Source organism: Cyrtonyx montezumae, unplaced genomic scaffold (genome assembly GCF_038088225.1).
Source record: "Cyrtonyx montezumae isolate F1298 unplaced genomic scaffold, pur_monq_1.0 scaffold_10, whole genome shotgun sequence".
NCBI classification, from domain to species: domain Eukaryota; kingdom Metazoa; phylum Chordata; class Aves; order Galliformes; family Odontophoridae; genus Cyrtonyx; species Cyrtonyx montezumae.
In genome coordinates, this window is record NW_027071826.1 from 20,008,518 (window position 1) to 20,036,487 (window position 27,970).

Sequence of the window (27,970 nt, forward strand, 5' to 3'; positions counted from 1 at the left end):
GAGGGCACATAATATGGGATTTCTTCCTTTGGGAAATAGTTTGCAGCTGTGGACTAGGAAAATGTAGAGGGCGCTGTCTGTGAGTGGGAGAAGGAAGAGATTGCCATAATTTTCAGCAGATGAGAGTGAGCTGGTTATATATTTCTGATTATAGCTTTGCTCTGAACAGACCTTTATTAATTCTGCAGGATTGCTGCTGGACATAGGGAAGAGGTCAAATCAGCTGTCCTGTACACCGAGACGTTAGTACAGGGCTTCCTACCAGCACTCAAGTCCTATTTGAGCTGTAGCTTTTGTCATCCTAGCCATGCCAGCTACTTGATTTAATGGGTAGAAGGGCTTTAAGATCGCAGCTCTGCAGGAGTATCTGGCTGCCGGGATGGGTGGCTTACTTTGAATGCCTCTAAATCCAGGAGAGCTTTGTTTATTCTAGTTATTGTAGGATATGGACTCAGGTTCACACCGTATCTGCAAAAGGAGAAGAATTTGTGAGGTACAGTCAGACAGCCAGTGAGCAGAAGGACAAAGCAGTGTGCTGTGCCTGACCGGTGTCAGCACGTCAAACATCTGCATTAAGAAGAGTTCATTCTTGTAGGTTTAAAAATAAATGCTAAAGGAAAAGCTTGTTAGCTCTTCCACTTTCACTAGGCTTTTAAGTAGTGTGCAGCTTATGGTAAGAAGGTGGTATGGGTTTCTTGGGAATCTTGCAGCCACTACTTGCATAGGTTTAGGATTTTTGACAAATATAGTCCGGTTACTCTTTCCTCTGCCTTGTGCAATGTATATACAGGGCAAAGAGGGAGAGAGGATGTAGGGTGGAGATGGTCTTATCTTTTCTATAAGGACACAGACTGAGCTTCCTCCAGGGGCTTCTGGGAAGAAAGACCAGCTCCTCATTTCCAAAAGCCTCCAAGAGACAAAGAACTTATGATAGATGCTACTCTGCATTAATTTTTACTATAATGGAATAGGGCAGGCAGGAGGGATCTTTCCTAACACAAGTAGAAGCAGAAGTTCTCCCAGCCTGGCATAAGGAGTAGGTGCCCTTGAAGAACACCTCAAGCTTAGCCTTAGTTACCTTTCAGCATTGCCAACTTGAGGTGCCAAGCACAGATCAGCCATGGATACCTGCAAATGGAGCACAGAAAAGAGATCGAAGTATTACTTTTTCAGCTAGTGGTATCTGATATGGTCTCATAGATAGTTTTAGGATGAACTGAAGAGTTGTCACAATAATCCCATTATTTAATTGAGCATTAATAAAGCCACAGCAGTGATAGGAAAGGAACCTTAAAGAAGTCACTAGCACAAAAGCTATCAGTCCTAGGGAGCTTTGTAATTATTAGCTGGTCATGGTGACCTCAAGCACACAGTGCTTCTAAAGCAACTGGCAGTAAGCAGACAAGTCTGCCAGCAAGCTGCAGAGGGAGAAGTTTGGGAAATGGGTATAGGCATTGCATGGCTGGGAGAAGACAAGTATATTTTGCTTGTTTGCATTGCAGGAGCATCAAAGCTCCCACCGAGATCAGGAACTGCTGAATGATAGGACCTTTACAGGCTCAGGGACTTGCAATCTGAAAAGAACGCTTACTATATATAATACAGTTAGCTGCCTAACTGCACAAAAGGCAACTATTTCCACACTATTCCCCAGGTCGTGAAGTTGTGGGCACCTTTCAGAGGACACTATACTTTCCAGCATGAGATCTCATTACTTGTATTTTCGCCCCTTTTATAGGAAGGATTTCATTGTCTACCAAACCAGATTGCTAAATGGAAGAGGTCTGAGTTGCCTCTAGTTTGGAAAGGGCTAGAACAGCCTGTATGCAATCTCTTTCTGAAGAATGCTTATATTAAAATTGAAGAAACAGTGGCAAAATGATACAACTTGGTTGAAGTTTACACAGGACAGAGCTAAGAGCAGAACCTGCTCTTAGCTGAGCTTTGCCCCTAAGACAGGACACTTTGAACTCTAAATCTACTAAAGATGAAAAGAATCATCATAGAATCATAGAATGGCCTGGGTTGATAAAGGACCTCAAAGATCATCTAGTTTCAACCCCCCTGCCATGGGCAGGGTCACCAACCACTAGACCATGCTGCCCAGAGCCCATCCAGCCTTGCCTTGAATGCCTCCAGGGATAGAGCAGCCTCAACCTCTCTGGGTAACCTGTTCCAGTGCATCACCACCCTCTGAGTGGAAAAACTTCTTCCTAACATCTAATCTTAATCTTCCCTTAGTTTAAAATCATTCCCCCTTGTCCTATCACTATCAACCCATGTAAACAGATGCTGAAGAGCACCGGTCCCAAGACTGACCCCTGGGCATCACCACTTGTGACTGGTCTCCATACAGACATAGAACTGTTGATCACACCCCTTTGGCTGTGACCAGCCAACCTGTTCTTAATCCACTGACCAATCCATCTTTCAAATGCATACCTCTCCAATTTAGAGAGAAGGATGTGGTGAGGACTGTGTCAAAGGCTTGGTGGAAGTCCAGGTAGATGACATCCATTACCCTTCCTTCCCCTGTCCTCCAATGCCATCATTCCATCACAGATGGCCACCAGATTGGTCAGGCAAGATTTGCCCTTGGTGAAGCCATGCTGTCTATCTCAGGTCACCTCTTCATCTTCTACGTGCCTTAACATGGTAACCAGGATGATCTGCTTCATGATCTTCCCAGGCACAGAGGTGAGGTTCACCAGCCTGTAGTTCCCCAGATCATGCTTTCTCCCTTTTTTTAAAAATGGGAGTAAAGTTTCCCTCTTTCCAGTCACCAGGGATTTCACCCAACAGCCGTGTTTTTTCCAATATGATGGAGAGTGGCTCGGCAACCACATCAGCCATCTCTCTCAGAACCCTGGGATGCATATCATCTGGCCCCATGGACTTAACATACATTCAGTTTTGTGAGGAGGCCTTGGACTCCTTCCACTGTTACAGTGGGATGGAATCTGCTCCTCTCACTCACACCTAGAGGTTTGGGGTCCTGGCAGATGTGGAGAACCTGAGAACCAGTGAAAACTGAGGCAGAGCACTTACTGAGTACCTCAGCTTTTTCCATGACTGAGGAAGCCAGTTCTCCATTCTTGTTTATCAGAGGGGGATCACTTTCCTTGGTCTGTCTCCTCTTGTCTATGTACTTATAGAACCCCTTTTTCACATCCCTTGCCAAATTCAATTCCATCTGTGCCTTGGCTTTCCTGATCCTATCTCTACACATGTGGACAACGAAAGTACATAGCCTGTTCCCACATTGTTTAGTGGTAGCCAGTTCCCAGATCCTAGACAGAAGTGCAGGATCTGGCAGCAGGTTATATATAGGCAGGGACAAGTAAACATCTCAATAGCTATTTGTAAGTCAGTAATGGTCTAAGTAGGATTCATATGGCTTTTTTTCTTATAGTACAGACACTGCACATAATGCAAGGCACAGGATATGGTTGAGCTGTGTCTCTACAGCTAACTCCCTTTCCTGGTTCATGGAACATGCTGGGACATATTATACGATACATAGCTCTCTGATACTTACCTCATCTCCCACACAGTACCGTCCAGCAGTGTGCTGCAGAATTTGTTCTAGTGCTGCCAAGAGAAGCAGTATGCTGGAGTAAGGCATTGGAAAATCATTTGAAAGGAACCCCAGAGACCTTTTTGACTGTGAATTATGAACAAGGACATTTTAACTCTGAGAAGAGTATGAAAAAGATGCAGTACAGGACAGAATCTAGAAAGAACAAAATTCCCACAGCAGCATAGTTACAGGAGTCTTTGGTATCCCTCAGCCTTTTAGGACCGAGGTGATTTCGGTTGTTTCAGGCAATGCAGCTAAGGTTCTAGGAGCACAATGTGGAGATATGTGAGAGTGGGAAGAGGAAAAGTTAAAAAGTTCAGTCTGTATCTACCAGAAGTGAAAATGGACAGCCATTCTAGTGTATGGGTGAAAGTTTGGAGGAAACAGAAAGCTCTCTATTTCTCATAGGGAATTAAAGAAATAGCTATTTGCTAGATTCTGTGGAAGTTTGCCATCAGATTTCTTTAGACAAAATAATACCAATAGAGGTTGATTGTTCAAAGCAAAAGGCAGTACTTTGTGAGCAGCTGAGTGGAAAGCAGAAGTGCTGTCAGCTCTCATACTTCAGGGTAAATCAGCAGTGGTGGCGTAAAGGATGACCCCAGGCTTTTTCTCTTCCATGCTTAGCACTGGAAACATACTGTGGACAGCATTTTTCCTCCACGACCCTAGAGAGCTAGAAGTCCTGGACAAGGGATTCTGAGCAGGAAGACCACTGTGTCTCCCAGCCTGGTTGAGGAGAATGTAGGGCTCCAGTGGTGCAGCATGCTGCCTAATAGTTTTGAAAGGCAGTGAAAGTGCTGAGCATTCTGAATGCTGGATGTACCTTGGAATCCAGACGTGATGCACTGCTGAGCCCATTCCATTTTTCTGTCCCCCATTTTATTCAGGACGCTCAAATTCTGTGAAGGCAAGCAATCTCCAGATTAGAAGGACTGCTGTTGGCTGGACTTTGCCTAGGGAGGGGATATCGAGAGGTGCCAAGCCTGAGTGCCCTGCCTGAACTAGGTCTTCCGAGTCAGCCCTGACCTCCCTCTTGCTGAACTATGTGCTCTTCTCTCTCCTAGACCTGTTCTTCTGTAACAGAAACCATGGTATTCTTCTGCACAAGTTCTTGGGCTCACTCCTGTTTAAACACTGTATACCCTCACTGAAACAATATGGGTTCAGTTGTTTCTGGAAAGAACTCTGGGGTCTTGTGGGATTTTCTTTGTATGAAATTCTGTTGCCATTGGCAGATCAGGCAGAGGCTAAGCAAAAATTTCATCTGCTAGCACACAGGCTTAAGGTCTGCCACTCTACTGGCCAACAACAGTGTAAAGAGACTGAGCTTTTAAAAAGGTATAAACTCCTGGAAATCCATCCTGTTTTTCTCATTTACATGGATATGACCAGGCAGTACCTGGAGTGGCTGAATGCCAGAAGCAATGTGGTCCGAGATCATTCTGACTTGGGCTCTCTTCTTTGGATCCTGGGGCAAGAGCCTGGGGTTAGGACGAGTGTCATCTAGGTACTGAATTATAGCCAGCTGAAATGAACAGAGAAGGAAGGTTATTAGAGAACGGGGGAAAAGTAGAATAGTATGCATCCAGAAAAAGGGAGATCCTAGCTGGTCCACCAGAATACAATAGCTTTTGAATAGAATTTGTTGCTAGTCTGAGCAACAGCATATCCCCTTAAATGCTTGGTTAAGATCTTCTGATTTAGACCTACTGTAATTTCAGACAAACCAGGGAACAGCACTCTAAGCCAGACTACAAACTGCTCAGTAAAAGGTGGGATCCTGAACCAAAGCTGAGTTGAGCTTGAGTCTTTGACAAGAGTTTCCCTGTAGGGGTTACGTGCTATTTTTTTCCCCAAAGTAGGATTCTTTATCACAAATGTTATTTGTTCTGTAATGCACAGATGAGAGGTCTGAGGTAACACAAAGGGAAAGCTTCCCCCCTGCCTTCTGGTCAGCAGCTCGATTCAATGGTTAGCAGTGATCTGGCTGTTAACTCACCGACTGAGTAATGGTGATACCATCAATTTTCAAGGCTGGGACTTGCTGCATTGGATTCACTGCCTTGAATTCAGTTGAAAACTGTGGAAATGAACCCAAGATTATTTCAAGCAGAATTTTTTCTTGTTTTCTTCCTCTAGAACACAGGGCTTTTTTTTTTTTTTTTTTTTTTTTTGCTTTTTTAACCTGACATTTCCCTCTGCCTCAGTGCTAACATTTGCAGTAAGTTATGCTGTATTATTAGCCTACTACAGCAAGTTCCCAACGAGGCTCAGAGATTACTTCACCCAGGGTGAGATTGCCTTACCTCTTTAAAATCCATCAATGCCAAGCTCAGGACAGGTGGCAGTACAGCAGTATCACTATTACCATTCTAATTGGAGACCTCTTCTGGCAACACAGCCCTCCCTTTGACAGGCCGTTTAAAGCCTTGCGCTGTATCTTTCGGCATCTTTTGGATGCCCCCTCTCTGTTCTGCCCTCCCTTGCTGATGCTAGATATGTTTGGTTATATCGTGCTATACAGGAGCAAAAGATCTTCAGCTTCATGAAATTCAATCACAGATCTTTAAGGCAGAGGGGAAAAACTTTAGTCTCCTGCAATAATCTCATTTTACTTTGCATCCCAAGGAATACTGATTGAAAGCAACTACTACAGAGAAGCTATGAGGAATTTAGTAACTTTCCTTAGTGCTCATCCCAGTTCTCCTAGTGATCCCCAAGTTCAGTACCCTTGGATGGACCAATGGTAGCTGTATCCTTACCTGCTGCCCGCCATCCTTCACAAGGTTCACTGGTACCTGGTCATAGGCAATACCTTTAAGAGCCAGTGCTAGGGAGAAGAGAGTACACAGCTTCAGTCAGGCACACTGAGACCAGTTTCACTGGTACTGGTCCCAGGGAAATGTTACTGTCTCCATTTGGAAGAAAAAAAAAAGGCTTTAAAACTAAAAATAAAACCCTGTCCTTCAAGAAAGGCAGCCAGAGTCCAATGAGAAGATAGCACTCTATGAAGGACCAAGTGTGAATCAAGGACCAAAACACTGAAGAGCAGTCTTGGCAAAAACACTGTATTATTCAAACCAAGCTCTGCCACTCTTTGCAGTACAGCACTTGCTGACAGATGCTTAGGTAGAGCGAGCAGGGATCCTGTGCTCACCTCCCAAATTATGTTCAAGACTGTCTCAGTCTAAGTAGGATCCATTCCCAGTCCCACTAGGCTCTTAGGGTGATCTGATGCAGTATGGGTATAAAACAGAGTCTAGCGTCCCTTGAAATAATGTGGAACAAACAAACATTTGCATCAAGTTAGCTTTACAAAAGTAGTTTCCTGTGACTAGCTGCAGATACTAATCTGCAAAAAATATTAAGAGAATAGAAAACTCTTGGAAAGCCTGTTGAGCAAGGCTTGTCCACAGTTGAGGAGTGAGCTGCTGCTTCTGCCCTGCAGCACAGAAAACTGCAGGGAAGTTTATACCAGCCACATACACCTTCCTGCTTGAATGTTGGATGACTATAAAGGACACCCTCAGATTCCCTGCTAAGTGAGAAGACTTGCTGTCTGCTCCTCTCTCCTCCTGCAGCTCTAGGTAGCCTGTGGTGTTCCCTCCCAGTCCGGAGCAGGGTGAAGTGAATGCAGCGTCACTGTGCCAGGTTCATGTTTGCTGATCTCTAATAATTGACTAATCTTGTCAGTGAAAGGGGATGATGCCACAGCAGTGCCAGGTCATAAAACTAGTTCTTACCAATTCTCACTCTCCATGAACAGGAGCTTCGGAAGTAGCTGTAAAGTATTGGCTGAGAAAAGAAAGACAGATGAAGTGGTTATGTGGTGGGAATACCAGAGTATTTTAAAGGAGGACAGTGCATGGCCAGAAAACATTTCAGGAGCTGTAAGATACAGCAGAGCAAGGTTTGCTAGGGGAGAGCTCCTTTCTGGAAGTGTCTGTTCCTGTTCTGGCTGTACAGTTAGTGCTCTGCTTTTTCATGCCAGCCCTCTGAATCTTCAGTTGCATCTGTTTTCAGCAATATACAAGTGATCTTAAAATTTTCCCCTACAAGGTTTCCCTCTTTGTCCCTATCAGATACTGCTAATTTTTCTCCTGTCATGTATTTTTGAAGCTAATTCCTCAGTGATTGTGCCAAGCACCACCACTAGATATTTCCGTAGCATAAAACAACTTTTCCAAGCCAAGAAGGGCACAACTAGCATCTTTCCAATTGAGACCTACTGCTGTTCAAAATGGATGCCAAGAGGGCAGACAACTCATCTTCACCTGAACTTCAGCACCAAGCCAGCTTTCCGGCATTTTCACCCCAGCCAAGCTCTCACCTTTTCTGAAGCCATGGTCAGCATGTGCAGTTCAGTCCGGAAAATAAAAGAACTGCTACTTCTATTTCCCCTTTAACTCAGCTGGGATGAGGGAAGGATTTTCTCCTACAGCCAATAAGTAAAGGACCATGCCCCCAAATCTATGCTCATGTCACATGTAACCAGCCAGTTGGATTCAGTCCTGGGAACTGCAGCCAGCTGCACATGCATCTGCACATGCTGTGTGGCAGCCCAGCCGTGCTATCAGAACATACTAACCAGCTTGGAGGTCCCTTCCAACCTAAGCCATTCTATGAAAACATTTAGGAGCCATACTTCTTTCTCTAGCTTTTTGTCCTGGATAAATAAGAGAGCAAGAGGGACTGACAGGCTCCCAGCAGTTGCCAATGTAGAAACACAGCTCGGGGAAACAAAGTGATGGAACTGAAGCCGTGTGCAATGCTTCTGTTACACTGGGCAGCAGCTGCCAGCTCCTGGAGGAGGGTCCCCGGGGCTCCTGCTGCCCACCTCCCATCAGTACCAGCCCAAATCTCATACTAGGCTGCAGAGAAAGAAACAGAAACTTCTAAATACCAAAAAATTGGGAAACATATAGTGTCTATGAGATACTACTTGACTCGTTTTTCTGGGGACCTCGCTGATAACTTTCTGGCCTGCAATCTCATTTCTTTCACCACACTTCTTGCAGGCTTTCATCCCTCAGCCGGCAGAGACGTTTCTCTCGACCCTCTCTACAGCTCCTTGTCACTTTGCGACCTGCGCTATCGTTTGTAACTAAATCGTGTTAAGCTAATTACTTCCCTCTATAATTTCAAGAGCACAGAGCTGCGGATCTCTCCTTATTAACCACCATCTCTTCCCTTCCGCGAGCCTGCGGGCACCGGAAAGCAACAACCGGCCGGTGAGCGATTGGAACGGGGAAACGCCGCCTTCCAGCGGCTCTGCCCGCCGCTGCCGCCCGCCCCCTTCCCGAAGCCGCCGGTACCTTGGACGCGGCGGCGCTCATCCCGGCTGCGGCCCCGGCGCTCCGGCAGCACTACGGCTCCCGGCGTGCCCCGCTCTCCGCCTCCCGGCTCGCCCCGCGCCCGGCCTGCTGCGGCGCGGCGGAGCCCCGTCCATGCCTGCGGTGGCGGGCGGCAGGGCCGGGCCGGGCCCGCTCCGGCAGCGGGGAGCGCGCCGGCTGCAGGGAGCGCCGCACATCCCCCCGCTCGCTCCTCGTCCTCCGGCGGGCTGGCGGGCCGCGCTGGGCCTCGTCACCGTCCTCAGCTTCGCCTCCCGCTTCCACCGCCTGCCCGAGCCGCCGCACGTCTGGTACGGGCCGGGGATCAGGCTCTTAGGAAAAACCCTGCCTGTTAAGGCTGCGGCGCGCTCCACGTTGTCGTCCCAGTGAATGTAGTGTGCTGTCCTTTGTAGAATGTGTGGCAGTACCCTTTACACGATTAAAAATGGGAGGAAAAATCCATCCTGGATTTTTGACAGTTGTCAGCATTGCAATAGGTTGTTCTGTGTTTGTTTTTTTCCAGTTGGGATGAAACTCACTTTGGGAAGATGGGAAGTTACTACATTAACCGGACTTTCTTCTTTGATGTCCATCCTCCTTTGGGGAAGGTAAATGTCACTGCTGTGTGTGTTCCAGGGACTCATCCTCTTCTTTCTGGTTGAAGGCTGCGGTGAACGCCAACACCTTTCCTGGCTGCTGTTGGCTTCATGGAGTTTGTGTTCTGCATCCCAAGCAGATGTGGAAATACCAAGAATGAGGAAACAAATCAGTGTTGCTGTTGGGTATTGGGAAGGCTTGAATGCGTGGAAGTTGAGAAATGAGCTGTGTGGTCCGGAGGGGATGTTTAACTGAAGCATACAGAGTAAAGGAAGCAAATGGTTTTTGATGGCTTCTCTGCAACTTGAATGCTTGCCACAAAGCTGTGGCTTGCTGTGCTGCAAGGGAACTTGTCCTAGCAGTAAGAGGCGGTTTGAACAGTGTTGATAAGGCTACATATCTTCTGCCTCAGGTTGTCTTCCTTTCAGGCTGAGCCTCCTTAAGCTGTGTGAATAGAGAGCTGTGGGAGCATCTACAGAGACAGGATTCTCTCTGCTAAACCCCACACACAGGGCTGCAAGCCTGCAGTTGTCATTGCAGTCAGCAGCCAAAGTTTTGATCTCTTCTGATGTTGCGTTTGGACAATGAATGCATGTGAATTCTGTGCAGAAACTATTGTTTGGACGATGTGTCTGAATTAAGTTATTGTCCTGTGAATTGGACTTGGCTTGTATGAAAATCTTACCTGCTGCTGTTTTATGTTCTCGTTCCTCCAGTGAATTTTCCTCACCAGTTCTTTCACCTTTTTTTTTTCTTTCACATTTATTTCAGATGCTGATTGGACTTGCTGGCTACCTGACTGGATACGATGGTACATTTCCATTCCAAAAGCCAGGGGACAGATACGAACAGCACAACTATATAGGAATGAGAGGGGTAAGGCATGAAAGGCTAGTATCAAGTTTTTTAGCTCTCCTGTGTTTTTCAGTACAGAGTCTTAAGAGCAGCTTTACTGGATTAGATCAGAGGTCTGTTTAGCCTTGTGCCTTGTCTCTAAGCTCCCTAAAAGAATGCTGGTAGTTGTACTGAGAGTAAATCCTGATGTCTGGCTGTGAGAGGCCATGTGAAAAGTGAGGTGATTCTTGAGGACATCTCTTACTGTGAATTTAAAGGGATTACAGTCTTGAGTAGGGCAGGTGTATTGACTATCCTACAGACGGAACAGTACTGAGCTTGGGCTTCTGCTCATTGTGCTGTGCTCTGCTGGAGTCCTTCGTGACTGGGAGTTGAGGATCTCAAGAAAGCCAGGATCATTCTGCCTCCAGTGGCATCAAGCTGAATGAGCCAGAGTGGGGAGATTACTATTTGGAGTGGTATTCTACCTGAAATCTTGGCTATGCTTTTACCAAGGGAGACTTAGAGCCATAAGCATGGCAGCAGATAACACAGGTCAAAAGAGCTGCCAGTTGCTGGTGCCTGGAAAAAAGGATAAAAACTGGAAGTCCTTGGTTTACTTATCCAGTCTTTAGCTACTCATGATTCCGTATTTCTCTAAGCAGAGTTCTCTGTACTTTGTTCTTTAGTAACCCCTACTCTCATTTGCCTAGAGAAGGTGATCTGCTAAAGATGTCAGATAGAGGTATACTTTGTTCTTAGATTTCATATTGTAATATCTTGTTGAAATAAGTTGAGTATGGTGGAGATGCAGTGTGTCTACTTGACATGTTTTTATGAATATCTGATGTTGTCTAGAAAGATAATGACTAACTGTTGTTCATGACACCTCTAGAGGCAGAACAGAGTAAGCAACTGTTGTTCTTTGAGCAGTACCCTTGCTCACTTGGCTTTTGTCTGGTGATATTAGTGAGTCAGTTCAGTAACTGCAGCACCGTCTGTTGCGGATGAGTATACTGCATGAAGGAAAGAGATGTTCCCCTTAACCTTGGGGAAGGGTATAACTCCTCTCATTACTTTTCCTGCAGTTCTGTGCATTCCTCGGCTCCTGCCTGGTTCCCTTCGCTTACCTCACAGTGCTAGAGCTGTCCAAGTCGCTGCCAGCAGCATTACTCACAGCTTTCATCCTTATTTTTGGTAGGTGTTCCTGCTGCAGCAAACTGGAATAAGTGAATTCAGGGAATGTCATTTCTGGCTTACCATGTGTTACCTAGCAGGTTGTTATGCCTGATGAGATAGATTCCCAAAGGCCAAGTTGTTCTGTTTTATATAAGACTTTTTAACTGGCAATCCTTCAGAGGATTTTGCAGTCAAATGTTTATAGTTGCCTCTGTTATGTGCATGATCCCAGCATTGGACTACATTTCACAGCACTTTTAAGAATTTTTACAATGTGCACAGTCAGGAATAATTTTGCCCACTGGTGATATATTGATGTCTCCCATATGAGCTGCAGAGATATTTAATAACCAGCCACACTACTATGGAAGAGTTCACAGTAAGAAATAAGTAATGTTCCTTGTGGAATTGAGCTAACAGTGGAGCAATGAGCATTGCAAATGAAACTGCTCAAATCAAAATGTTATCAGGAGATGCAGATATCAAGGCACAGGGACTTAAAATTCCTGAGTCGTATTCATTTTTTTATAGATGATGTCTGAAAGATGACTTTTCCTTCTGCATCATCCTCAGGCACCATTCTGATGCTTTAGTAGACTAATCACTGCTGTCTGCAGCACTCTCCATCTCAATATGTTAATGCCACTCCATGAGTGCTGTTTCACAGGTACTGCTCTACTGCCTGATTTGTGTGTGAAAGTTTATTTGTTACCCAATTAGACATTTAGTTGTTCCAGCCTGCTTCAGGTTCTAAAATTGCCCTTGTTCGTTTTGACTCAGCTACACCAAATAAACTGTCTTCCTGCCATGTTAGATTCACTTTGTAACTGCAAACATTTCTGCCATTGTTGTGTGTCTGCAGATACGGGCTGTATTACTTTGTCTCAGTACATTCTGCTTGACCCCATTCTGATGTTCTTCCTTATGGGAGCTGTTCTGAGTATGGTGAAGTCTAACTCCTGTGCAGATAGGTAAGATAAAGATTTTTTCTTTTTTTAAACTGTAGGTACTCAACTTTTGCATGGATAAAGTAATTTTTAAACACATCTGAAACTTGGTAGTCTGTGTGAATGGCCAATACTAGGTTGTTCCAGGAAACTTAGAAGTGAAAGTGATGCATGGTAGAGGAGATAAATCTTTATTACAAGTGTTTGTGAAACAAGGGAGAAAGAATTATGGCAGAGGTAAACCGGGAGAGAGACTTAAATACGTTATTTTTGCAGGAAGAGGAATTTCAGCAGAAATAGTGGTTATGAAACTGTTAATCCTTAAAATGAAGTTTAAAGCTTTTTAAAGCTCCTTGACTGGAAAGAATATGGCATAGGACATCGTCGTTTAGAAACAGAGGAATGAAAGATACTTGTGGCTTGCTCAAGGCTTTGCTCCTTAATGGCAAAAATATTAATATGCTGTCTTGGCTCAGACACTTTGTCTGTAGGCCAGAGAAACAGAGCTGAACCATGGTGGTAATCTTACAAGTATTTATAAATCCCACTAGGTAGAGAGTGTAATTTGTTGGATTTATAGAGGTTGGTATCAATAACTTAAGAAATACAGTAGGATGATGATTAGGATATTTCCTGTAGACTTATGACTTATCCAAGGGGAGTGGTGATTTGTAGCTGTTTGGGTATGTCAAAGGGCTTCTTTGTGGCTCAGCTGTACAGAGCAGTTACACAATGCATCCAGAATTTGAGGGATAAAATCTTAGAATGCTATATGAGCATTTTTTGTTTCCTGCAGTGTTCAAGAATGGATCTTTTAAGTCTTGGTGTGTTTGTAGCAAGCATGGCTGAAACAGCCTACAGAGTCATATGGGGCTGTATGAGGCCATTCCAATCAACTTGCCCCAGGCTGTGCAAGCATCAAGATGCAGGGCAGTGTTTGATCAGCTCATGATACAGCTGCATGTGCCATGACCTGACTTTTTTCTCATGTCTTTGAAAACAGGATTAGCTCTACCTAGTCGATTTTATGTAGATTAAAAGCCAGCTTTGTCTCTTGTGTTGCTTAGTAGGGCAGAGGGGTTTCTAATCAAAGCACAGGTATTGATGTGTCAGGAGGGAAAGGCTTTTAAATTCCCTGTCATCCTCTTTCAGCGTTATGCTGCAATTTCAGTTTAGTTTGTAATTTCATTGCTTTTTGCTACAGGTTTTGTTCTTTGGATGAATGTTCTTCTCTGTGTCCTTTCTGCTTTTTTTTAAGAGACTGCTCTTTTTCTGATGCCCTCCTTCTTGCCCTTAGCATTCTGAGCGATGTCAGCTCGCATTGTTATGGAACTAACTAATAAAGTCTTAATTCTGATTTCAGGCTTTTTACATGTGAAATTTTCTTTCAAATGGTATTTCATTTTAGACATGATGTCTGTGCTCTCTTCCATAAAGAGGAAATACAGGGCTGACTACACTGATGTGATGGGGTTGCACTGAACCCTGCATCAAGGGCATCCTTGCATCATGAGAATCATCTAGATAATGAAAAAATAGGTTTTTTTTTTTTCTGTTACTCATGGTCTCCTGTGAAGAAGATGGAATGTAATTTTGTGGGGTAGTAATTTTCTGTTTGTTTTTCTGGTCACAGCTGCCCACTCTTGTAGCCATCATTAATTCTCTGCCTTCATCTTTCTGTCCTGTAGGCCATTCTCAGCCTCCTGGTGGCTCTGGCTGAGTCTGACTGGAGTGAACCTTGCTGGAGCAATGGGGGTGAAGTTTGTTGGCCTTTTTGTAGTCCTGCTGGTTGGTCTGAACACAATCCATGACCTTTGGGACTTGTTGGGAAACCTCAGCCTGTCACTGGTGAGTGTCTAAAACTTCTGTATGTTAAGCATTTACTTATTTGCTTTGTTTTCTTTTACCTCTGTAGTTTTAGTTTTCGATAACCGTGGAAATAGCAGAACAGTGATACTCTGTCTACAGCAAACAGGCATCTCAGGTAGATTACGATGATTAAAGGTGAGCATTGAGATGGAAAAACAATTGCCATATGTTTTTAAAAATGTGTACTACAGCAGGGTATAATCTTATAAGAGCACAAAAAAAAAAGGTTTTTGCTTTTTCCAGTTGTATGCATTTTATTTTGGTCTAGGTTGAAAATGCTCATTGGGAATGGCTGTACAATGGCACAAAGCATGATGATGTTCAGCTCTGTTATTGACCTTCTGAGGAGTACGTGCTACCTGGCAGACAGGTGTGTCTTGCAGTGCTGGGTTTGCATAAGCAGAGCAAGCTCAGGCTGTGCTTCCTGGGTACAGTGGCACAGGCTGCACAGCAGTAGCATGCTGTAAATATAAGGTTCCAGCAGGAACCTTAGGCAAACTCTGTAATGGGCAGACTCTGCAGTTTGTCCTGAGGATAGTGAGAGCCAGAGACTGCTTGGTTTCACTTACTTTTAGTCCTTTTTGAGCTCTAAGAAATTCACTAGCGTATTTGGGTGCCCTGTTCTAATATTTGCATACTGGGAACTATGAAATCCACTACTGGGAGAAATATCTTGATGGATCATTTACTATTTTGCAACCAGCAGGATAAAAAAATAATTCTTCAAGCATGAGAGGTGTTCAGTTTTCTCTTTGTCTCAGCCTCTTCTGAAGCTTGAAAATTCTATTTCTTTCACTTACTGTTTTTGTCCTGTCTCATAAACAGTGGGGGACTTGGGGAACTTTTTCTATTCCTGCTGTGTGATTTATTTTCTCTGATTAATGTGAATCAATGTGGGCTGCAAAGATCCAATGTTCCAGCTTCAGAGAAGCACTTCTTGAGCAAAGTTGGTTAATTGCATTTGAAATGGAACAAATCCATCATGTCTAAGCTTTCTGCCAGCAGACGGCTGTGCAGTGATTTCATCTGTGCTGCTGGCAGCAAAAGCAGCAAGCCCCTAAGTGTTAGAATATGTAAAGAGACTTACTCCAGAAACTAGATGCTTCTTTCTGAATAACTAAATATTTGGCAACCACGGTGCTTGAGGAGGGAAAAAAATGAGAATTAAACCCATAAAGTTTGAATAACTCATCTCTGCGTTTGTTAGGAAACTACTCATGAGCACTTACATGCAGTATTTCGTGGACTAGTTTGATTCCTACAATTCTCAGCTTACCTTGATTCTCTGTTCTAACTTGCTTGATGCAGTCCTTCAAGTGTGTTTTCTCTTTTGGCTTTGCATTGAAGTCTGTAGTTGTAGGCTTTGATCTTTGTGAAAAAGCTTTCTCTTTCAGTCGTTTTGCCTAAGGGACTGAAGGTTAGCTTGTGTGCCACTGCTGCTGAAATGTGGTTATGTGCCATCAATCAGCATTCCTCCAAATCCAGTAGTTGTTAAGTGTTCTGCTCAAGTACCTGTGCTTAGCAGCTGCGTCTCCTGTTGGCTTCAGTAGGTTCTTATTTTTGTAATATGTTCTTCTCTTTTTCATAGAATTATTGGAGTTGGAAGGGACCCTTAAAGGCCATTGCTCCAACTCCCTGCATTGAACAGGGACACCTACAGCTTGATCAGGTTGCTCGGAGTCCCATCCAGCCTGACCTGGACTGTCTCCAGGGATGAGGCATCCACTGCCTCTCTGGGCAGCCTGTTCTAGTCCCTCACCACCATTATCATAAAAAACTTTCCCTTATATCTGTTTCCTTTTCAATAGCTTCTGAAATCCATTGATCTGTTATTAAGGGGTGGAAAGTGGTTTGCTTAGTGATTGCATGATAGGTACCATGTTAGGAAAAAAAAAGAAAACAAACCAAAACAAAAAAAAACCCACCCCAAACGAGATAGGTACATTTGCATTAATCAGCTTTCCATTTTCTTCTCCCACAGCTGTCTATTGCCCATATCATGTATTTAGATGATTTGTTCTATGACCAGCAGAGGTAGCAGGATGTGATGAGGCAATCACAAGCTGGGACAGCTGTGTACAAACTGCCTCTCAGCAATTTAAATCAAGTGTACTGCTTTTGTGTCAAGGCAGCTGAAACACTGAGGATTTGCTGCTGACTCTTTGTAACTTCTGGCTGCAAAGCAGCGAAAGAGGTTAGAGTATGAGAGTATCCTTTCTAAGTGAACTGGTTTCTGTGTAGGAAACACTCTTAGCCCTTGTTACATTCACACCTATGTAGGGAGACAGTGTATCTAGTAGCTTGTGCCCTCACATTTCCTTTCCCTGTTTGTTCCAGGTCATGTTTGGGAAGCATTTCCTGGCTCGAGTGCTCTGCCTCATCGTGCTTCCTCTCACCCTCTACGTGACAATGTTTGCTGTTCATTTTGCAGTATTAAATAAAAGGTATTTTACTTCTATTTTTTTTCTACAGAAGAAAAATCATCTGTCTTCTCTGAATTAAAGACCATTGACTATGGATTTCTCCATTTACAGCATCAAAAGCACAGCCATGAGCTGTGTCTTTGTTTAATTCCCTTCCCAGACTCCTGCATTGTTATTAGAGAGGGACTCTGGCCAAGCTGGCAGTGAAACAGAATTTGAGCTTGAGACATTCTGACATGTGAAACAAGTATCCTGACCAAATCCTCTGTATCTTTTTTTTTTTTCCCCTCTATTCTTCCTGGACCTGCAAATGTCTCAAATCCATTCTTTTTTTTCCTTTAAATTAAAAAGCAACCCCTGCTCCTTCTCCCTCCCTCACCCTTCCCCTCCCTTTCCCCTCCCCCCCCAAAAAAAAAATAAATAAAAGGCAGTGCATTCCTGAAAAATGCTTTGACTGTGATGAAAAATGTCTGGTAAGTGTTCCTAATGTTCCTATACAGAGAACTGTAGTCCGAATACCTGCAGCTAAGGAGGGCTTTTTATTTGGAAAGCAGCAGTAAAATGATAATTTCCCATATGCTGCCATAAGAGATGAGATGAATAAAGCATTTAACCATTAACGAGAGTGTAAAATTAAATTGATTATTTTTTCAGTTTAAGTGAGCTGATTTTACCATTTAATTCGTAGCAGAAATTAGACTTAAGAAGCCTCAAGGAGAGACTTCTTTAAGTGTTAGCTGGCAATGTTTTTTTTTGTTATGAGCACCCACAAAGACAGTTAACGGTGCTTTGTTCAGTGCCAGAAGGAACACGTTTTTTTGTTCTCATGTCCTTGTCCATCTCCTGCAAGAGTGTGTGTACTGGCTGACTCGCACATTAGAGGTGCAATTAAGAGAAACCCAATCATTCTTCTCCTGAGACCAAGTCTGTTATTTTGTTTTGGTGTGGTTTTCTTTTTCCTTCTTTAAAAACAATCTGATAGTGCACAATGGAACTTTGTGTGCTTGTTTTTCCAGTCTCCAAGTTATCACATTCTTTACTGTTTTGTAGTGGTCCCGGGGATGGTTTCTTCAGTTCTGCCTTTCAGTCTCAGCTGATTGGGAACAATCTTCATAATGTCTCCATTCCAGAGCGTGAGTGTCTGAAGGAGTAAACTGTTCTGTGTTGTCAAAATTTGTGAGTTTAGATAAAAATCACATCTCCTACGAGGCAGTGCCGGACAAATATGACAGTTTTGTGTGCTTGCACCTTCACTCCTTCACTTTTTTGTCTTTATTTTGTTTCAGACAACAAAAAGATTTCACCTGTTTAGCTTAGGTTTAACCTAGTGCTTCTCTTTATGTTATAATGATATGGGAGAGATATATAGTATTTGGTTGAAACTTTTAAAACAGTTTCACTGAATAGTGGATGGTGATGGAAGGAAAGCTTACAATGAGCAATTTGGATTAATGCTTCAAACAGGAAACATACTTTCATCAAAACAAAGCAGGAACACACATGCCTAATCAGAGCACTGTAGGCTGGCTGCAGGAGGTATTTATAGGAGCTGCCTTAAGCTTTTTTCCCCCTTGTTTCTTCCTATTTAGATTTGGCATATGGGTCTGTGGTCACAATGAAGAACCTTCGGATGGCAGGGGGTTACCTTCACTCCCACTGGCACCTCTACCCAGAGGGCGTTGGGGCTCGCCAGCAGCAGGTGGGTGTCCTGCTGCAGAACTGCCTTCTTCTCAGCATCTCTTATCTTCTTTGTGCCACTGCTATGCACTTGGCTTGAAACCTTGAATGAAAAAAGCCCACCAGTTTGCACCTGGGAGGTGACTGAGAGTAACAAAGCTTCTTTGCAGTAGCAAGACCCACCTCCATAGATGGAGGCCACTAGGACTTAAAAATAGTGGAAAATAATGTTCTATAATGAAAATGCTGTTGTTACCTCAGGGAAATATGATGAAATATGAAATATGTAGAACAATTAAAAACGAACCTATTACTGTGTTAAAATCAACTGCTCAGTGCTGAGTGTTGTTTCCATTTCTGCCACAGGCCTCTGTGATGTTTTGTGAATTGCTTTCTCTTTTGTGCCTTATTTTCCTCATCTGTCACCAGGGAATTTGTAAGGCTTTGTTCACTAAATTGGGTATCTGTATGTTCATAAGCTGTCCATAACGAAAGGTGCTTAGTTGAGCTCTCAAAGGATTTATGTTAAAGCGATTAACCAGAAAATAGAAAAAAATAGAAACCATGTAAGTATTGCTAATTAATTATTACAGAAATTAAGTGCATTTCTTGTTTTTCTCCATCATGATCAAGCTTCATAAATCTTTGCAGCTTCTGTGGCTTTCCCAAGATACACTTCGTAGTTTACCTGTTGGTGACTAAAAATTGTTCTGGACTGTTTGATGGAAAGTTTCTGGAGAAAAACAAGTGTTTATTTTTAACTTTACTCAGTCTCTGTTATGAGGAAGGATTTTCAAAAATGAACCTTAATAAATCTTTTCTCGCTGTCTTTCCCAGCCAAAAATACTTTCATTACTGTCAGGTAGCATTGATGTTTATTACTGTAGATGGAGCTATAATACCAAAACTGGCTCAAGAACAGGCTGAATTTAAATGTAGAACATGCTTTATGGTAGTAAAAGCAAGCAAGGGGGAATTGGAGGGTGCTGATGGGAGTTTCCTTTTGGGGTGGGTGGGAAAGGGTGAAGATCCCTTACCCTGCTACTGTGTGTATGTTCTGCCTCAGCCACCCACCGCTGGGTGGTCTGCTTCCATCCAAGTGGGAGGAACAGGTGTTGGACTGTGATGGGGTCCTGGAGGGCATAGCTTGCTGCTTCTGCAGCTGGGAGAAGAGAGAGGGCACAGTTCCTCCTGCTTGGAAGTGTGGCCTTCTGTAGCAGCACTCTGAGGCCAGGTGGCCTTCCCTGCTCTTGGAAGCAGTAAGAGCAATTACTGTAAGTGAAGCTGAGAAAGCTAGTGAAGATTAGTTGGTTAACACGTACTGCTTTAGGAACTGACCCCCAGTCCTTACTTGGGAGCTTTTGTCAGTAGTATTACAGTTATCTTAATCAGGCTGTTGTTATAAATCTCTAGTGATGCCAGTTTATAAAGCCAATGCTTTTTCCATCTACTCATGTTAGTCAGTGATTATTCACAAAGTTCAGGTTTAGATACCCTGTTGCTTTAGAAGGAACCTCTGAAATAGTGTGGGAGGAGGGCAAGCTGGTTGTCTGGAAGCTGTTATTCATGGGGCAAGTGAACTGCTGTTTAATTTAGTCCTCCAGAGCAGATGTGCTGTACCCTGATGAAAAGATGTGGTCTGGGTTATGCAGTGGCCAGCAATTGGCCTTCTAGGGTGGAATATCCTAAGTCATGCTGAGTTTTTCTGTGTTAGTAATGCATTCATTTAGGCTTCGATCTGCTGATGAGTGCATCTTTGCTATCACCAGCTTTTTTCTTGTTTAGTGAAATAGTTTATTTTCTGCTTTTAGGTCACAGCCTACTTACATAAAGATTTGAATAACCTGTGGATTATAAAGAAGCATGATTCAGATACAGGTAACAAATACTGGTAAAGAGTCTTTTATAACTGCTACTTCATTTTTTTTAACATAAATATTTTAAGTTCCCTCCAGGGCAAAATATACTTCATAGATATGAAGATGAGGTGGAAGGGAGAGCAAGGGCAATCTGACTCTGCGTTTGTGTCTGCCGTGTTATTGCTTGTTTTCTTTTCTCCATGTTGTACAGTTAAAGTAAATAAGCTTTTCTCAGCTGAAAGTCACCAGATAGGGCTCCAAATAGCAGAGAGGAAGTTAATGTGAGCTCAATCCATATCTTGTGGAATCTCTTATTGTGGCTCTGGGTCCCAGTGAAGGGGGTTCCCAGTATGCTCTGATACCTGGTATCCAAGTGGCTTGCATGGGTGGTCGCTTGGGACTATTGAAGGTGTTATTCCTCAGGTAGTGCAGCTGAGGCATGTTTGGATTAGGGTAGTTTCCTTTCTATTTCTGCAGCATGTGTACTTAACAATTGACAAGGAACAGTCTAAACAACAGAAAATTTCAAATAACCAAGTTATGATGGCATGAACAGTCTTGCAAGTGTCATCTTATAGTGCATGAAATTAAAATGCAGATATCTAGTTATGATGTTCAGTTGGCCTGGCCAAGCATCCCCTTTATTTAAAAGAAGAATGTGCTGCTTTGGGCCATATTTGTGCCCGGTTCTATGGAGTTGCTTCAGGGCTGGTCTTTAAACTTGAGCAGTGATTCACACCAGCCTTTCAGTCTACACAAACGAGCTTGCCTTGTGTTGTCTGCTTGAGGCGTGAATGTTCCCTGAGAACTTTCTGAGGCAATGATTTGTTAGACAGTGCACTGGCATGATTAGTTTTCTTCCTCCAGCAGATCTGTTGGATTCCTCCAGCCCTGTGGAATTTGTGAGGCATGGAGACATCATTCGCCTGGAACATAAAGAGTGAGGCTGATTGCTGGGATTTGGAGAATCTGAGTGATTGGATAGAAGTGGTGAGGGATTTGACCTGCTGAAGGCTGTGTGGGTAGGCCAGCACAAGCTGATCGTGTGACAGAGGTGTATTTATGTCTGCATTTGCAAATGGAGTTTGTGTGTTTTTCTTCTGTGGTTTATATTTTGATGTGTGTCTGTCAAATGGGAAACCTTTGTCAGAACCACACAGCTTCATCAATAAGCAGCACAGGGATCTGTTCAGCTTTGAGGGATGCAGTATTGAAGGTACCTGTGTGTTCTTGTATGTACAAGCAGTATATATATACCCCCCAAAAATGAACAAAAATAATGGCGTGTGCCTTTCGTCTCTGTGATGAAAACCCAAGGGACACAGGAGTGCCCTAGTGACTTGCTATTTAATCTTATGTAATCTAACATCACTGTGCCACAGTGCTCTGTGCTGCCACAGCTCTTATTTCTTAACAGGAGCTCTGTATTTGTGAACCTGGAAATCATGTTATACTGGGTTCAGTATTACATGTTCACAAATCATTGCTTAAGCTTTCCAAAACGATTTTAAGCCTTAAAACAAACAAACAAACCAGCGCCTTGAATTTTGGATTTTGCTAATGAATCTGTGATAATAAAGGTGACAAAATCTGGATTTTGCAATGCATGGCTCACTTAAGTCAGATTCTGGAGTGGGAAAGGCCTCTGGAGTGGGAGGTACAGCTGCAGCACTGGGGGAGGTGGCTCTCAGTGCTTTGTGTAGGAGCTTTGTGTACAGGCACCATAGGGCTGGGAGCAGCCCTAGTTTTGGTGAATTAACTAAAAACTGGGAAATTAACTAAAAACTAGGCCAGGCTTCTCTGGTTGCCTCAACTAGCAGCCACTACTGGAGTGGGGTGCTGACAGCGCCGTGTATGGCTGTGCTAATGGAGGCCTCTGGTCCCCCACCTCAGTGCATTTGATTGAATGGTACAGTCTTCCTGTCAAAAGCAAGCTGATAATCAGGAGAGGTCAGGATCTTAGTTTACTTCTTTCAAGAGCAGGACTTTCAGTCCTAGTTTTGCTGTTTGTAATAAGGGGGTTAAGAAAAGGAGAATCTCTGCAGTTTCAGCAAACGTGTTTGATTTACATGCTATAGTGAGCAACAATCAGTGTCATTTCCACTTGTAGATGGTGTTTATAGCCTGAAGGTTGGATTTACTCATGCTGTCCTCCTTTGCCAGTGCTGCCCAAGGTGGAATAAGCTCAGAGTCACATTGGGGGAGGCAGCTCTAAGTGCTGACAGCTCTCTGAATGCCTCAAACCAAAGTTCTTATCACAGATTGTCTGAGGCATAAAAACAAAACAAGGCTTGACTTCTGATTTCATTTCAGGACTTCCAGAAATCTTCACAGTCACCAGCATGAAGCTCCCCTGACAAGGAAGCACTTTCAGGTCACTGGCTATGGCATAGTAAGTGAATGGCAAGATTAAACAAAAGTTTCTTCTTTTTGAAAGAATTCATACCATGCCAAAGGGATTTATTTCTGCTTTTAGGTTGTTAGTCATGGTGATAAATGTACATCTACTGGGCTGGTGGAAAAGATGGTGTGGTATAAAATAGCATATCTCATTTGAGGTCTATCTAATGTGAACACAGACGAGGAAATAACTTACGCATTTACTGTCTGTCTAGCTTTGGCAGCTTTAAACTCCGTGAATGTCAAACTGAGCAACCTTGAAGTTGCTCTGACAAGTATTATTTTATGTATTTGGCCTTGTCATGTAGGCAACTGGCTTTTGTTGACAAGATGTTGACAGAATTTTGCATCATGAAAATGAAATCTGCTTTGGAGGGTGAATTTCCAAAGACAAGGAGATGTTGCCTAAACCCCTTCTGTGAAGAAGGCAAGTTACCCCCTTTTAAAATGTAACTCTGAGGCACAGTCAAGTGTGGATTTGAAGCAAAATAATGTTAAGCTTGGCAAGATAAAAATGTATTTGTGGGTAGTTACTCATACGAAGAATCATGTCTTCCTTATGGGGAATCTCTGCAGTGAAGTCTGAGCAAGAGCAGTGTGGGTTCCTTTGCTTAACTTCGCAACCGTTAGTTTCAGAATTTCCTATTTGCAGTGCTTCAATTCGTATGTCTTCTGATTGATTTTGTTTCTTTGTTTTTGTCTGCTGTGGTGGGTTTGCATGATAGAATGGAACAGGAGACTCCAATGACTTCTGGAGGATCGAGGTGGTGGGCAGGAGGGCTGGGAAGCTTATCAAAGTCCTACGGAGCAGGGTCCGGCTGACCCACGTGGCCACAGGGTGTATTCTGGGCTCTTCTGGAAAGACTCTGCCAAAATGGTAAGTAGCTTGTATGGTCTCCCTGCCCCACTCCACAAGACTTTGAGGTACCATAAGAATAAAAAAGTAATCAGCAGGTACTAAAAATATAATCAGAGAAGATCTGGGTTAGAGTTATGTAATTTGTTACAGTGAAGGCAGCAGCTCTGAAAAATCCCTTAGCAATCCACATCCCAGACCAAGAGATATCAGAGTGGCATGGGCATAGATTTTGTAGTGCAGTAAGTCCGGGAGTGGATAACAGCCATATTCTTCAAGGCCCATTTTAGCCTCAAGGTTCACAGAAAGTAAGGAACTGGGGCAGTTGGTGCTGTTCCATGCCATACTCCGAACTTATTTTTGTTGACATGCTATACTCCGAACTTATTTTTGTTGACATCAACTTCTTTTGTGATTGGCTGTTTTTGCATACAGCATCTGATGTGAGGGCAGTGGTAACAAGCTGATGTTCCCAGGGAGTTCTCAGGTTATGTACCTTCATCATAAAATGAGGGATATGCAGAGATTAATGCCAACCAAGCTACTGTATTTGCAAAGCTGTACTGTGTGGGATGCTAACAGCGATCCTGAGGCAGCAGGCTGTGTAGTCATCTTGCTTTCTGTTTCCAGAGCTGCCTCCCATTACTGCTAGTTTAGGTTTCCCTTCGCTGTTTTACAGTAAAAAGGATTGCTAAGGGATCTGGTAGATGCTGAATCATACATAATGTGTGCAGGCAGGTACTTCTGCTGATGACTACCAGGTCAGGAATGCAAATGGCATTTGTATTTTTCTGGTAATACTCAGTCTGCGGGTAAATAACATAACTGGTTTAAAATAATCATAATGAAAAAAAGATCACTACCTCTGACAACATTCAAGAAAGGAGGTGTATCTTTTTCCACTAACACAAGCTCACCCTGTGAATGGAATTCAGTGCTGCAAAATGACATGAAAAGCCAAGAGGAGGGAAGAAACCTGGTAACTCAAATTAAAAAATATATTTTTTAAGACTTCATAGGGGAATAATCACTGTCCTTCCAAGACTAGTGATTAATTAATTGAATTAATTAGTTAATTAGTGGAAGTAAGCCTGTTAAGAGGTGATTGGTAGAAAATAATGAATCTGTCACATTACTGCAGGCTCTGATGCACTTGCTCCTGAAGTGTTTGCTGTGACCCCTAGAAACAGGGTGACAGAGCAAGTGAAGTGAACCATTGGTTTACCAGCATTCCTTTCTCTAAAACTGATCCATTGTTTCTGTAATAGAATTTCTGTAGGCATGGATTGACTCGATGATGGTGATTTTTTTTTCCTTTTTTTTTCTGTAGAGACTGTAAGGGTTGACTTGAAGTAGATTATACATAGACTGCCAAACTTAAGAAATATGGCATGTATATTTAGGGGAATTTTGATGTAGGCTGACTTTCAAGTCTGTTTCAGTTTCTACATAGCATTGGAGTGTGTAAGAGTGACTGCTGTAGTTGAGTGATGTGGTAGGTGTAATGGGGAAGTATGAAGCTAAATAGGAAAATAATTAGACACGAGCTAGAAAAACTGAGTGATCGTTTGTGGAGTAGTGTTTGAATATACTGTTGTTCTTCAGGGGTTGGGAACAAGTGGAAGTCACCTGCACACCATATGTGAAAGATACTCCCAATTCCCTCTGGAACTTTGAAGATCATATAAACCCTAAGTGTAAGTCATTTATTTTTCTTTCCTTTGAGGGTACATCTTTTCTTGCTGTAAAGGAGATGGATGAGCTATCAGATGTCAAGAACTGGCAGTCAGCATTTGGGATTTGTCTGTTCTTTCTCAGCTCAAACATGAACTTGTTGAATTTGGGCCAACTGTTGAGAGATGCATAGTCTTTTTCTGCTTCAGGGGAGGTTCAGCTTGGATGTTAGGAAAAGGTTCTTCCCTGAGAGGGTGGTCAGGCACTGGAACAATCTGCCCAGGAAAGTGGTCATGCCACCAAGCTTAGCGGAGTTTAAGAAGTGTTTGGGCAGTCCTTCAGGCAAATTGTGTAATGTTTAAGTAGCAAGGAGCTGGAGTCAATGATCATTGTTGGTCCCTTCCAACTCTGGATATTTTATGATTTTATAATTTCATATACTTCAAGTATATGGGAAATAAAAAGACTTATTAAGTGATTTTGTAATCATCCTGGATGGCAAAAGGGTGGACTTCTGTAGAGGATGCAGTAGAAGCTATTATACTTAATATAATTTGTTCAGTTGGGAATTATTGTAACAGATACGTGTATGTTCTACATATTTTAACGATTTATTTAAAAAAAAAGAACAAAAACACTGCTCTATGTTTTTCTTCTTGTATCCTTTTCTCTTATGAGGGGACGCTAAATAGTGACATTGTGGTACAATCAAGAAATAGATAGAGGTGTGACAAAGACTGAGAGGAGACCTGAGTGTGCCAATAATGAGAGCTGGGCCTTGCAGCCTCGTCTGTGAATTAGATGTGTCTCATAGCCTCACTCCCCTGAATTATTTGACATAGTTTTCTTCCCAAGACTTGCAGATAACTTGGGCTGAGTTCTGAATTACCAGAAAACTGGTGTTCTTCACCCTTACAGAGCAGCTGTGCAAGTCAGAGGAAGGAAATCCCTGCAGTTGACTTGGTATTTTCCTCTTCTGTTGTAATATCTTTTGTATTCTCATGCTCATGGCTCACTTACGGATAGGCAGCAGCTAATAAACAATATCTGTAATTTCAGCTAGAAATAGAGATCTATTTCAGGAACTTTTTAATACTTTTCTTGCTCCTAGAAGTAGAAATCCAGGAATATAGCCATTGTTGAATTCACTGGAGGATACTTTTAACTGCAAGCCTCTGTGTTTAGAATTTGAATGAATTGCACAGGGAATGAACAGAAGTTCTAGAAGCAGATGTGTCACAAGTGGAGAGAATTTACTTTGTTATGCAAGAGGCAAATAAATGTAAAACATGCAGAATTCTAATGTATTTTTTTCTCTTCCTATAGTGCCCAATATCAGCCTGGATGTTTTGAAGCCTTCTTTTGCAGAAATTCTGCTAGAATCCCACATGGTTATGATCCGGGTAGGGTATCATTAGTTCTAGGTGGTCATTTTCTTCCTCCTTTGTTTTTCATTTAAAAAAAGAAATAACTTTTTCTGAAATATGTGGGTGGTAGCTGCAAGATGGGGCAGGATTTACATACCCCAGCCACCTGCTTGCATTTTTGCTTAGAAAAAAGGGGTGATCTTGAGGTTAATTTTTTCCAAAAGTTTGGAAGCCATGGGCTTGATGCTTATCTCTGCTGTTGATGTAATGTAGCTACAGTCTAGTTCTGTAATTGCTTTACTGCTGAAATTCTATTTTTCCTATGCTGCTGGAATGCTTTAAACTTAAATTAGAATTTGTGAGGCAGGAGGATGATACTGTGGTCAGACTCAGGAAAATTAGCATTTAGATCTAAGCATCTATTTAGATGCTTAAAAGGACAATAAATGGTTGAACTGAAAACAAAAAGTTCTTGTTAGTTCCTTAAGGTTCATCGAGATGCTATGTTTTCAGCCTTTATCTTCCCTCTTTGTCCCCAGGGATACTTGCAAAAGAGCTAGATTTAGTGTTTTCAAGGTGGTCTTTCCCTGTGATTGCTCTTTGATCTTGGTCACATCCCTTCTGCTTTCATCTGAATAGAAGAGACAAATTCAGTAGGAAGGGGCCTTTTGGAGATCAAGTCCAACTGTCTGACCACTTCAGGGCTGACCAAAGGTTAAAGGTTATTTAACAAGGGCATTATCAGATGCCTGTTTTATATTGACAGGTGTGGCATCAACCTCCTCTCTAGGAAGCTTTTTCCAGCATTTGACTACCCTCACAGTAACAATTTTTTTCCTAATGTCCAGGCTGAACCTCGCCTGGTGCAGCTTTGTGCTGTTTCCACATGGTTTGGCATCAGTTCCCAGGGAGAAGAGCCCAGCACCTCCCTCTCCACTTCTCCTCACGAAGCTGCAGAGAGCACTGAGGTCACCTCTCAGCCTTCTTTTCTCCGGAGTAGACAGCCCAAGTGTCCTCTCCTCACAGGACATGCCTTCCAGTTCTTTTATCAGCTTTGTTGCCCCTAAGAATGGGAATCTACCATTTTGGGAAGAGAGTTTACTCTTTTGTTTGCAAAGGTCATATCAAATTCTCAAAAGAAAGAAGGACATCAAATTATTAACGCTAAGCATTTCCATGGCAACCCATGATAACATTGTCTCAGGTAAGAAAGCACCTGCATGGGTTGCCATGGAAATAATCTTTCTGAGGATTTTATTTCAGAGAGGAAGGAAGCCTGTTGAAGCAGTCTGTTAATGAACAAAGGTCTTGCTTATGCAACTTGTGTACTCAGTGACAGAAAACCTGTAAGAGAAATGAGAGAATACTGCCTTTA

General features: G+C 42.9%; 2 protein-coding genes across 4 annotated transcripts in view; one reads left to right on the forward strand and one right to left on the reverse strand.

Moving 5' to 3' along the window:
* On the reverse strand, positions 1-9,006 carry GSTZ1 (glutathione S-transferase zeta 1). Of its 2 annotated transcripts, none has more exons than XM_065752302.1 (9): positions 8,899-9,006; positions 7,327-7,378; positions 6,346-6,413; positions 5,583-5,663; positions 4,983-5,108; positions 4,407-4,482; positions 3,539-3,591; positions 1,079-1,128; positions 1-468 (listed from the first exon to the last, which is right to left on the reverse strand). In XM_065752302.1, exons 1-9 carry the CDS (start codon positions 8,917-8,919, stop codon positions 342-344), a joined length of 654 nt encoding a protein of 217 aa, XP_065608374.1. In that variant the 5' UTR covers positions 8,920-9,006; the 3' UTR covers positions 1-341. The 2 variants fall into 2 exon arrangements, with proteins under 2 accessions (XP_065608374.1, XP_065608366.1); XM_065752294.1 differs by lacking the exon at positions 8,899-9,006 and adding an exon at positions 7,914-8,011.
* The window catches only part of POMT2 (protein O-mannosyltransferase 2), a 24,133-nt gene continuing 5,096 nt past the window's right edge, over positions 8,934-27,970 (forward strand). Inside the window, exons 1-15 of one of the 2 annotated variants that reach the window (XM_065752080.1) lie at positions 8,934-9,224; positions 9,437-9,521; positions 10,282-10,386; positions 11,433-11,541; positions 12,386-12,494; positions 14,159-14,318; positions 16,677-16,783; positions 17,813-17,895; positions 18,352-18,461; positions 20,251-20,317; positions 21,166-21,238; positions 22,612-22,690; positions 23,424-23,575; positions 25,160-25,251; positions 26,555-26,631. In XM_065752080.1, the coding sequence (XP_065608152.1) occupies positions 9,031-9,224; positions 9,437-9,521; positions 10,282-10,386; positions 11,433-11,541; positions 12,386-12,494; positions 14,159-14,318; positions 16,677-16,783; positions 17,813-17,895; positions 18,352-18,461; positions 20,251-20,317; positions 21,166-21,238; positions 22,612-22,690; positions 23,424-23,575; positions 25,160-25,251; positions 26,555-26,631 (1,602 nt within the window). In that variant the 5' untranslated portion in view covers positions 8,934-9,030. The remainder of the gene's footprint in view (positions 9,225-9,436; positions 9,522-10,281; positions 10,387-11,432; positions 11,542-12,385; positions 12,495-14,158; positions 14,319-16,676; positions 16,784-17,812; positions 17,896-18,351; positions 18,462-20,250; positions 20,318-21,165; positions 21,239-22,611; positions 22,691-23,423; positions 23,576-25,159; positions 25,252-26,554; positions 26,632-27,970) is intronic. The other variant, XM_065752088.1, reaches the window with a different exon arrangement.